The 11,991-nt window shown below is 32.6% G+C and overlaps 1 protein-coding gene across 1 annotated transcript in view; it reads right to left on the reverse strand.

Annotated features, from left to right (window-relative positions):
• The window catches only part of CFAP47 (cilia and flagella associated protein 47), a 354,566-nt gene that overhangs the window by 219,160 nt on the left and 123,415 nt on the right, over positions 1-11,991 (reverse strand). Inside the window, exons 29-30 of the mRNA XM_016216827.2 lie at positions 11,470-11,698; positions 838-1,059 (exon numbers count right to left, since the gene is read on the reverse strand). Of these exons, the coding sequence (XP_016072313.2) occupies positions 838-1,059; positions 11,470-11,698 (451 nt within the window). The remainder of the gene's footprint in view (positions 1-837; positions 1,060-11,469; positions 11,699-11,991) is intronic.

Genomic DNA, 11,991 nt, shown 5'->3' on the forward strand with positions numbered 1-11,991 from the left:
TTTCTATTTCTTGGCCACTTGCCATTTAATCTTTGCAGGGGAATATAAACATAATGATGACAAATATTTTGCCTATATTTTCTATCAACAATTTAAGGGAAGTTTCACCTGCTATTTTAATATAAAAAGGCTTTAACTCTGCAGACTAAAAGTTCACAGCGTTCATAACCTGAGATTATACTAACAGTAATCTGAAGAATAAATTACTGTTTACATCCCTTTTTTGTTCAATGGGTTTTATACTTGGATTGTATGAGGATTATCAAAATAAAGTCTTGGACCAAAAGTATCACGCCATCCCAATAATTTGGATGCATGCTAAAGTTTGAGAATGACTGCCTTAGATTATAAATTCATTAGGTCATGAAATGTTTATTTGCCATTTTTTCCAAGATATATATTATAGGGCTCTGTATATTGTGGAAACTTAGTAAATATTTTCTTAAAAAAACAATATCAAAATCTATCTAGCTATATACCTACCCATCTACTTACTTATCTATCTATCTAAGTTTTAATTACATTTTTGTTTGTTTGTTAATCTTCACCCGAGGATACTTTTTCTATTGATTTTTAGAGAGAGTAGAAGGGGAAGAGGGATAGGGGTTAGGGGAGAGAGAGAGAAACCTTGATGTGAGAGAGACACATTGCACATTGACTGGTTGCCTCCAGCATGTGCCCGAACCCGGGCCGGGGATGGAACCTGCAATCCCGGTAGGTGCTCTTGACTGGGAATCGAACCCGAGACCCTTCAGTGCTAGAGCCAATGCTCTAACCACTGAGCAACACTGGCCAGGGCATAATTACATTTTTAAATTAACACACCCCTGCTCTTACCTGAGAAAGTCAAGAACTGAAGAATGTTGCATATGGAGTTGAATGACCTTTTCAGTGTAATCCACAGGTAAAGATTGACTAGGATTAATTCCATCAGGCATTATTCCACTCAAGTGGCGTATCACATCATAAATGGTTTTAGTATATCTTAAAAAGTCATTTGCTTTGGAATGCTTTTGGTCTAATGAGATTGAGCCGAAGGCTTGCATTTTACTCACATCCCTATGGGAAAACAATTTGAAAGATTTATTTAAATATCAAAATGCTACATTATGGAAAAAATGTGTCCAATGACTAAATAAAATTCTATTCCAAACCAAAACTAAAAGAAATTACAAAACTCATTTATTCAGATACCATTTGATAGTAAAAATTGGATTTTTTAATAACCCCAGAGCTTGACAGCATCTAGTTTTAAACACATATCATTATCTAATGTTGCAATTGTCAAGTCTAAAAGATTAGATTGTGATTAGAAAATGTAAGTGCCTGGGCTAAAGAGTATAGGGGTTAAATCCTGGGCCCATCACCTACTAGCAGCGTAATTCATTGAACTCAATTTTGTATGCTATAAATTAAAGATAACAATGCCTATAATGGTTTCCAAGATATATTTCAAACATTCTTCACACATGTTTAAACAAATTTATACACATTTTCTCAGTATTTGTCTCTTAATACTTAGAAAGGCACATCTTGCACACTGGTCTCCTGAGTAGAAATTCTCATTTTAAAGATAAAGTCTAGAGATCTATTGTTCCCAGGTATTTTTGTTCTTTAAACAGGACAATGCAATCTCTATTTCCTAACAACTCCTGTACCAAGTTGTGATATATGCTAATTTTTAAATGGGGTAAAAAATTCCAACCAATATTGCTGTCTACAGTTTGTCAGATATCTAATACTATACTATTTGTTTGCTAATAATCCATCACAAATCTATCACTAGCTTAGACTGACAAATACAAAGTGCCCAAGGGGTCATTTTTAAAGGAAGTTCTCAAGTTTGCTAGCTAGTAGGTCTGTATTGCATATTACAGGAGAAAAAGGATTGATTTAGGTTCGGGTTTGACTACTACTGTTCAGACTCTGGCTCTGCCACTTACTCTGTGACTTTATGGAAGTTACCTGACCTTTCTTTCCTCAGCTTCATCTTAAGTTATGTATGTAACGAAGCTAGTATATCCTGAAGTTACCAATAAAGGAAATAAATATTTCATGGAGAAAATTAACACTATCATAGGCCTTACAATATTTCTACCAAAAATTATGAAAAAAATAAATGACCTAAACAGAATTAAAAAATAACCATACACTGATTAAATAAGAAGGAGAAAAAGCAACAAGATGAATGCAAATGGAAAGAAATAGTAAACAATATAAATAGACACATAGGGGGCCCAGATATTAGAGTTGTAAGAAACAGATTTTAAACTAACTTTATGTACTATGTTTACAATTAAGAATTTTATTACTTAACTATAAATTATATAAAAATTTACTAAATAGAAAATTTAGAATTAAACAAATCCTATAAGTAAAATTAAGACAGCAATGAATGAGTTTAGCAGCAGATTAAATCAAATGAAAAGAGTATTAATGCATTGGAATATAGGCCATAGGAAAGTATCCATACTACAATATAGAAGGACAAAAAGATGGGAAGACAGTTTATAATTTAAGGGACAAAGTATTACTACGTATAAAGAGAAGACATTCTATAGGCATAAAAATTTCAATCCATAACACAGGTGTTACAATTGTACATTTGAACGCACTTGGTACAGCTCAAAACTTATAAAGCAATAATGACTGAATTTTTTAAAAAAATTCAAATATACAAATGTAAGTAGAGATTTTAACAACTTTACCCTAGTAATTAATAATTTAAAAATCAATAAGCATATATATTAAAGAGTATAATAAGCAAACTTAGTGGAAATCCATGGAAAACAGATTTCAATAACTACAAAATACACAGTATTTTCCAGTTGAATGTTTATAAAAACTAAATAAATGATGGCCAATAAACAAATGTCAAAAAATTTCAAAGAGGATGGTCTCTGACCTCAATAAAATTAAGCTGAACATGAACAGTAAAATCACCAAATGTAAGCTTCTAAGTGACCTTTGTAAAAATAAAACATGTTGGAAAATAGAAAAAAATGAGTGGGATGAAAAAATATATTACTTATAAAAATATGCAATTCAGATAAAGCTAAATTTAGAAGAAAATTTATAGTTTAAAACTTAAATATTTTCATTATGAAAATTCATGACCACTAGAAATAAAAATAAACTTAATAAACTGGTAAAGGGTTTCTATAAAAAGCATATAGTGAACTTCATACTTAATAATAAATGTTGAAAGGTGTTCTCCCTATGATTGAGATTAAGAGGGGAATGTCTACCCTTCAGTATTTAACTAGAGAACCTAGCCAATGTAACAAGGTAAGAAAAATAAATCAAAGATGTAAGGACTGAAAAGGGAAAAAGTGATTACTTGCAGATAATGTGTTTTTAGAAAATACCAAAAAAAATCTACAAGTAAATCAGAATTAGTAAATTGCCTTAACAAAGCAGTTGGATAAATGTCAGCATATGATATTCTACATTATTTATATTAGATATAGAAAAACAGAAAATAAAATTGGGAAAAAAAATGCCATTGACCGTATCTTCAAAACATATTGAATACCCAGAGATAAACCAACCAAAATATGTGCAAGAACTTAAATGAAAATTATAAAGCATCACTCAGATAAACTTTGAATGATCTTTGAGACAATATGGATGGACCTGGAGAGTATTATGCTAAGCGAAATAAGCCATTCAGAGAAAGACAAGTATCACATGATCTCACTTATATGTGGAATGTAAAGAACAAAATAAGCTGATGAACAAAACAGATCCAGAGACACAGAAGCATGGAACAAACTGACAAATCTCAGAGGGAAAGCGGAGGTAGGTGGGTAGGAAGAGATTAACCAAAGAACTTACATGCTTATATGCATAACCCATGGACACAGATAATAGTGTGTTAAAGTCCTAGGGCAGGGGGCGGGTGTGGGGTAGAAGGGATCAATGAGAAAATAAAGGGGACATCTGTAATACTTTCAACAATAAAGATAAATTAAAAATAAATAAAATAAAATAAATAAACATATCCTCAGGTGAAGATTTAAATAAATAAATAAATACATACATACATACATACATACATAAATGAACATATAAGCTCCTTTTTGATCAAGGAAACATTGTAAAGATGTCATTTCTTTCTAAATTTATCATAGACAAAATTCAGTAACAATCAAAATAACAGTAAGGTACCATCTTTAGCAGACATTTATAAATGATTTTAATATTTATATAAAATGCAAATAGCATAAATCGCTAAGAAAATATTTGAGAACAATAAACTTTTGACTACCTACACTACTAGATATCAAGAACTATAAAGTGATAAAACTTAAGACAATTTTTATTGATGCAAAAGTACAAATTGATCAAAGGAATATACTACAGTTTCACAACTATATGAATACTTGGCTTATGAAAAAGGAGGCACCGTAGAGTAGAAAGAAAGTAGAAAGGATGGTCTATTCCACAAGTGGTATTCAGTCAATTGGATATCCATATTTTAAGAAATAAAGAAAAATAAAATATACTTTAGCCTTTATCTAACAATATATACAAAAGTAAATTTCAAAAGGGCAAAATATCAAACATGAAAGACAAAACAAGAAAGCTGCAAGGAATAACAAAACAGGCTATCTTCATGTCTCAGGGAGAAAAAGATTTCTTAAAGAGCAGACAAAAACAATAACCATTAAGTTAAAATTAGTCAAAAATTAGACTATATTAAAATCATGGAGAAGATATTTGTAATGCATAAAACCAATAACAAACTCACATACAATATTCATAAAATTCCTCAATTCAAATCACACCTACCAAAAAGAGATAATATTGGCCCTGGCTGGTGTGGCTCAATTGATTGGAGCATCATCCCATAAACTGAAAGGTTTCAGGTTCAATTCCCAGTCAGGGCACATACACAGGTTGCAGGTTCGATCCCCAGTCGGGGCGCATGCAGGAGGCAACAAATCAATGTTTCACTCTCACATAGATCTTTCTCTCTTTCTCTCTTCCTCTCCCTTCCTCTCTCTATAAAATCAATAAAAGCACATCCTCGGGTGAGAACTAAAAAAAAAAAAAAAAAAGTAATGCAGTATTTTAAAAAAAAGAGATAATATTGAATAGACTGACAATATTAAATATCTAGAACAACTGGAAATTTCATGTACTACCTGTGGGAGTACAACCACCCTGGAAAACTGTTTGCAAGTACCTCCTAAAGTGATTATATTGCTATCTTATGATCCAGCAATTTTACTTTTGCAAATATGCCTTTCAGAAATCTGTACACCAAAAGACATATACTGAAAATTTTATACTAGTATTATTCAGAATAGAAAAATTTGAGAGCCAGTGAAATGTCTATCAAAAGGAGAATGAATAAATTGAAGAATACTCATACAATGGCCTAGTATACAGCAGGAAAAATAAACTACTCCTAAATGTAAATACGTATGTGAATCATATAAATATAATATTGAGCTAAAAAATCCACACACACTGAAAAATACAAACTGTATGATTATTCTTATATAAAGTTCAAACACTAACGAAATGAAACTTTGGCGTTAGAATTCAGGATAGTGGTTGCCTCCTTGGAAGGTAGAAGAGGGCACAAGAGGGAGGGGGATTTGGGGATGCTAGCAAGTTTCTAGTGTTTGGTCTAAGTGATAGCTACACACGTGTTCACATATTTATAAATCTGTCTATGTTACATGGCAATAAAATTATTAAAATTCAAACAAACAAACTCTGGAGTTTACAGATCTATGCTTGGGTAGTAAAACAAAGCAAATCAAAAGGCAAGGAAATGATTTTCATGAAAGTCAGGCTAGTAGTTTCATTTCAGTTGTAGAGATTTGGTAGTGTTATTTTGACAGTCGCAAGAGGCTTTGTGGGTGCTGGCAAAGTGATGCCTACACAGGGGTTTGCTCTATGAGTAAACTGAGGGGTTGCACTTGGTTTTGAACCTTTTTCTATGTGAGCTTTATTTTATGATTTAAAAAGTCAAGATGGAACACCTTGGGTCTTCAAAGTTCTTCTAGCATATGAAGTCTGAAATTAACTAGTTAAAATTAATGTCCAGAGGTTTGTTAGAAGAAAAGGCAACATTTTTAATGAATAAGTGAATTGCCCAATGGGAGCACAAATTATGATGTAAAAACTACAGTCTTTTTTTTTTTTTTTTACTATCCACATACTTTGTATTAATTTAAAACTTGGTAAGTTTTAACCATAGTCCTTTTCTCCTCTTGTTTAAGTATTAAGATATTAAATGAGTTTGTTTCTTTTTCAATTATGAGTCCCCATACTTTAGAGATTGAAAACATGCTGAAGGAAAAGGCTCATTGTACCGCCCACCACTTGCCACAATCATCAGCAAGCAAGTAGTAAAATGGTAAAGGGAGGAAACTGTCTTAAACGTAAGAATTATGAAATGTTTCATTATTCTTACAGTAATGTGTAGAAGTGAAAAGAACTCAATGAACTCTAATCAGTTATAACCACTTTCATTTTAACACTTTGTTTCAAACTAAAGATATGTTTTTTGGTGACTTTGTTAGACACGGTTGGTAATATGACTAGGCAGCCTACCTAGAAATGGTGGTGACACTTAATGTTTATATTATTAAAATTTCTCAATAAGCTTGCCAGTAGCTCACAGCTGCAAAGAGAAATGCATGCTATATACATTTGTTGAAATGTCAAAATTTCCTATATCAAACCGGGGGGAAATTCTGCAAGGAAGGAGAAATATTGTGAATGAAATAGCCTTTGGGTAAGTGTTTAGAAATGACGGATCCACTGCCAAATGGAAGAGTTGGTGAATGTGATTAATGAAATCAGAAATACATAACACTCTTAGCATAATCCCATTCAATTTAATGAGAATAGCTAATATTTACTGAATATTTACTAGGTCCTAAGTTCTGTTTTAATACAGTTCAAAGGCATTACCTCTTTTAAACATCACAGCAACACCATAAGGTAGGTATTACCATTATCTCCTTTTTACAAACGAAGAAACGCAGGCATAGAGAAAATATTTTACTTATTTTGCATGTTCTCAATACATATGGCAGAACATTCCACTGATTAACTTGATTTTTGGTAAGATTCTATATACTTAAACAAAATGAGAGCTTCTGGGATGGAATGTTCAAATCCTGGCTCTGCTATTTATCAGCTGAGCGACTTTGGGAAAAGAAAATTACTTGTTCTCTCTATGCCTCAGGTTCCCATCAGTATAATGGTGATAATAATAGCACCTACCTCATAGGGTAAACAGTAAATTAATTATTACCCACAAAACACATATAATAATGCCTGGACTTTTATTTCATAGTAAAAGTCCAAAATATATTAATCATTATTATTAATAAAATATCATCATAAAATTACTTTAAAGAAACAAGGTAAGAGAGAGATTTCAAAGCAAGTTCAGAAGGGCATGGATTATTAGACAGCAATAATGAGATAAACAACAGAAATGACGAGTCATTAAGTTGGAACTATAAGACGATAAATGGAAGAGTAAAACTGCAGAAAACTGTGAGAAGAAAAGGCAACCTCCTGTTCAGGATCATAAACTAAGCCTATGTGCTTACCTGCTCTCCCTCTCAAAATATACCTGCAATGTCAGAAAGATTGGAGGAAGGGAATAAACCTGTAACAACACTGAAATTGCAGAAAGGACCATTATTACACCAGAAACTTTGAAGAGCATCTGTAAGACAGATAACGGATGGAATTGTATTGAAGAAAAAATCAAAATGATGGATGGTATAGCAGTAAGCCGCAGGGGGGAAGGCCATTTTCCTAAAGGAACTTAAGAGAGGCGCCAAGTTTCCAGAGGCTTATACAGAAGGAAGTGACCTGTAGTATGGTAATCAGGACACTTAACAGAAGTGCCATATATGGGAGAGACATTTGAGAAGGTGTGCATCCACAACACGAAAATAGGGTATCATGAAATAAAAAGACAGAGGGAAGGAAAGAAGAGAGGGAGGGAGGAGAAAAGAAAGGAAAGAAGAAATAAAGAATAACACAGAATTCTTAGATAACAAAACTCTAAATAAATTTCAATTTTTTATAGAAGACTGAAAGAGGAAGTTAAGGAGATCTACAAGTATAAGAAAGTAAAAGATAGAAAAAGATGAAAAACAGAAGATACAGCTGAGTGATAAAGGATCAGTCATGCAGGTCCACCATCATTCTAAAAGGAGATTAAGGAACAGAAAATAGAGAAATAGTCAGCAGAAAAGGAGACAGAAAAGAACAGTTGAAAGATGACTTTTCTGAGGCAAAGGGCCTACTGATTGCCAAGTAGATAAAATTATATAAAATATTCTCATGCTCAGATTTTATTTCAATAAACCACAGAATAGGAGATTAACAGAGAAATGCAAACCATAAAATAATTCAATGCAAACACAAAATGTGACATCAGTCTTAGCAAAACCACTAAATAACTCCAGATGAAGTAGGAGTTATTCAAGAGGCAGTTCAAATATTGGCAACAATACATGAACTCAAAAGTATCTTAGCCTGAGAGTCCATGATCCAAATATTGCAAATAAAGAATTGGCACTGAATAACATTGCTACTTGGAAAAAGTTTATCTTTAATCAAAGTTGTTTGGCTGTGGGCAGCTTCCTTCCCAGGGCTAGAGAGGCCCTCATACTCTTCTAGAACTGCCTTTCCCCAGGCAGCACCCAGTGACCTAGGCTGTTTCTCATTTACCAAAATGGCAAAGTACTCAACTCCATCAGGAAACAACCAAACCGACAATGTAACTTAACTCATTGGTGGGAATATAAAGTAAAATACTTACTAGAAAATCATCCAAAAGTATAAGTGATTTTAAAAAGCTTATATTATTTAATCTGGTGATCCTACTCTTTGAGAACCTTCATATGTATCCAGAAATGTCTACTACCATTTATAAACAGATATGTTTAAACTCAGTATTATTTACATTAAGAAAATAGAGAAAAAATATTAACATACCTAATGGCCAACAATTGATGTAAATGGGCAAGTAATAATAATGCATGAATGCAGTAACATACTATACAACAAAATACCAGCCATTATTATGGTAAAAATATAGAAAATTAAAATTAAAATCACAGGCTCTATAAAACACAACAAAAATGAAAATGCTTAATAGCAAAAATTCTGGGATGTATCCAACATGGAATAAAGATATAAATGTACAGATGTGAAAATAATTAAGCATACAATTCAAGTTTAAAGAAAAAGTAGATTCTAAAGAAAAAAATCAGCATTAAATGATTGAGAACACATAGAAATGGATAACTTATTTGTTATATGAGACATAAAAGCAACCTGCTAAAATCTATAATTAAGAAAAAATAAAAGTTATAGATGAGAAAGAGACTATAAACACAAACAATACTAGTAGTCACAACAGTTAAATTATGAAACTTAATAACCCAATCAATGATTTCCATTCAAATGAAATGAAATCTCTTGCTGTGCAGAAGCCTTTTAGTTTGATACAGTCCCATTCATTTATTTTTGCTTTTATTTCCCTTGCCTTTGGGGTCAAGTTCATAAAATCCTAAGACCAAGGTCCGTTAAGTTTAGTACCTATGAAAACAACTGAAGTGTCCTCCAATAGATGATTGGATAAAGAAGATGTGGGACATGTATACAATGGAATACTATTCAGCCATAAGAAAAGATGAAATACTGCCATTTGTAACAGCATGGATTGATATTAAAAATATCATGCTAAATAAAATAAATCAGACAGAAAAAGTCAAGAACCATATGATTTCACTCATATATGGGATACAAAACTGAAAGCAACAAATGAACAAACAAGAAAAACAAAAAACAAAATCTCATAAACACAGACAACATATGATGGTTACCAGAGGGAAGGAGGGATGTGTCATAAAGGGTAAAGAGGGTCAAAAATACAGTGACAAAAGATTTGAGTTTGGGTGGTGGGCACACAATGCAATATACAGATGATGTATTAACAGAATTGTAAACTTGAAACCTATGTAAATTTATTAACCAATGTCACCCCAATAAATTTAATAAAGAAATAAATAAAAAGTAACTAACATTGGTTACATAAAGAATACAAACCATTGTTCATAATCACATTTATCACAAAATGAAAGTACTCATGTGCATTTGACATTAGTTTGTCATAAAAGTGATATTCAAATAAAATATACTTCCTTGAGTCAACAAAAAATAAATAAATCATTAAGACTTACTAAAAATAGGTAAAATTTTCAGTAGAACAAATACCAAAGCAAAAAACTGAAAAGTTTTAACAGAATAACTTCTCTCAAAAATTCCCTGGAATCAGATGATTTTATGATCAAGCTGGTAAATTTTCAGGGTATCTGCTACGTTCATTTTCTCTCACCATAGACAAAGATGACATCTTAGCGAATTTATCCTTTGTAGTTGATACTGTCCTATTAATTTAAAAAACTGAAAAAGTTAATTTGTAGGAAAACTGTAGACTTAATGTAACCTAGCTCACTCTTAAATATAGATGGAAAAATTCTAATATAGATCTCCTAGCTAGAGATTAGTACTCGCCCCCATGGTGCCAACACCAGTGCTGAGAAAGGGGGTACAAGAGCTCTGAGAACCAACCATGACACCAGAAACATAATAACAAGGGAGGTGCCTGACTTCCAGTTTAAATTAACACTGGAATTAAGTGACTTGATGTAACCAATGCAGTTTAACTATCTTAGACATGTTGAGTAATAAAACAACACATGAGAGAGTGAGGTAAATGTATTGTCAAAGAGGAGACAGTAGCAAAGAAACTGACACTTCCTGTTTACTAATACCACTGTCTACCTGACTATAGTCTAGATCTAGGGATGATATTTCATTTGTAGAGAAATGTGGAGTTTCCTTTTTATTTTTCAAGTTTAAAAGCGCTTTTCCTATCCATAGTTCACCCTTTGTGTTTGACAAATGAGGAAACTGAGATTCAGAGATTTTCAGTGCTGCCTAAAATCTTTGGATGTTTAGAAGGAATAGAGCCCTGGCCGGTTTGGTTCAGTGGCTGGAGCACAGGCCTGCAGACTGAAGGGTCCCGGGTTCGATTTCGGCCAAGGGCACATACCTCGGTTGCAAGCTCAAGCCCTGGCCCCGGTCCCGGTCCCGAGGCAACCAATTAACCAATTGATGTAACCAATCAATGTGTCTCTCCCGCATTGATGCCCCCCGCCCCCTCTGAAAAGCAATGGAAAAAATATCCTCAGGTGAGAATTAAAAAAAAAAAAGAAGGAATAGAAACACATTTATATACTAAAGAATTTATATTTGCACCTTTTAGCTTTTCTTAATAGCCTCCTCATAATTTATCAGTTTAGAATAAATTATTTAATATTGTATTTCACTTAAAACAATCCCAATTAATAGATGATACTTTATTATATGATAAAAAGCAAGGGATTTAGAGAAAAATGCAACTGTCACCTTCTTATAGTTTCTGGAATAGAAAGGGAATGTGGTCCTTCAGGCCAGCCGAAGAGGCTGAACCAGGTCTGAGCTGCATTTACAACCTTCTGAAAGAAGCCACATGCCTTTGTTCCTGGCTCAGGAGAAAACTGCTTATTTTCTCGCTCCTTTTCCATCAATCGATCGCTTTTCTTCTTTGTCTTTACAGTTTTGGCCAAGTTCAATTTTTCAGGTGTTGTTTCCACTCCTAAAATTCACATATTTTTGGTAAAAAGGGTTACTTGACCATCGAGTAAAATATTCTGTCAGCTATTGCAATTTGTAGGTAGACAAATAGAGCTCATTCTACAAATTATTCTGTGCAATCAAAGGAATTCTGATCCAATTTACTGCTATCTTAAAATAAAAAATGAAAATAGATTTATTTAAAATATCCAACAGAAATACTTTAAAAATAGATGAATTACAATAAAAAACATTAAATTTTCTTCTGGCCATAATGGTATAGGAAAATACTCCCCAAAATGGAACCTTTCACTT

The sequence above is a fragment of the Miniopterus natalensis genome, chromosome X (genome assembly GCF_054644295.1).
Source record: "Miniopterus natalensis isolate mMinNat1 chromosome X, mMinNat1.hap1, whole genome shotgun sequence".
NCBI classification, from domain to species: Eukaryota; Metazoa; Chordata; class Mammalia; order Chiroptera; family Miniopteridae; genus Miniopterus; species Miniopterus natalensis.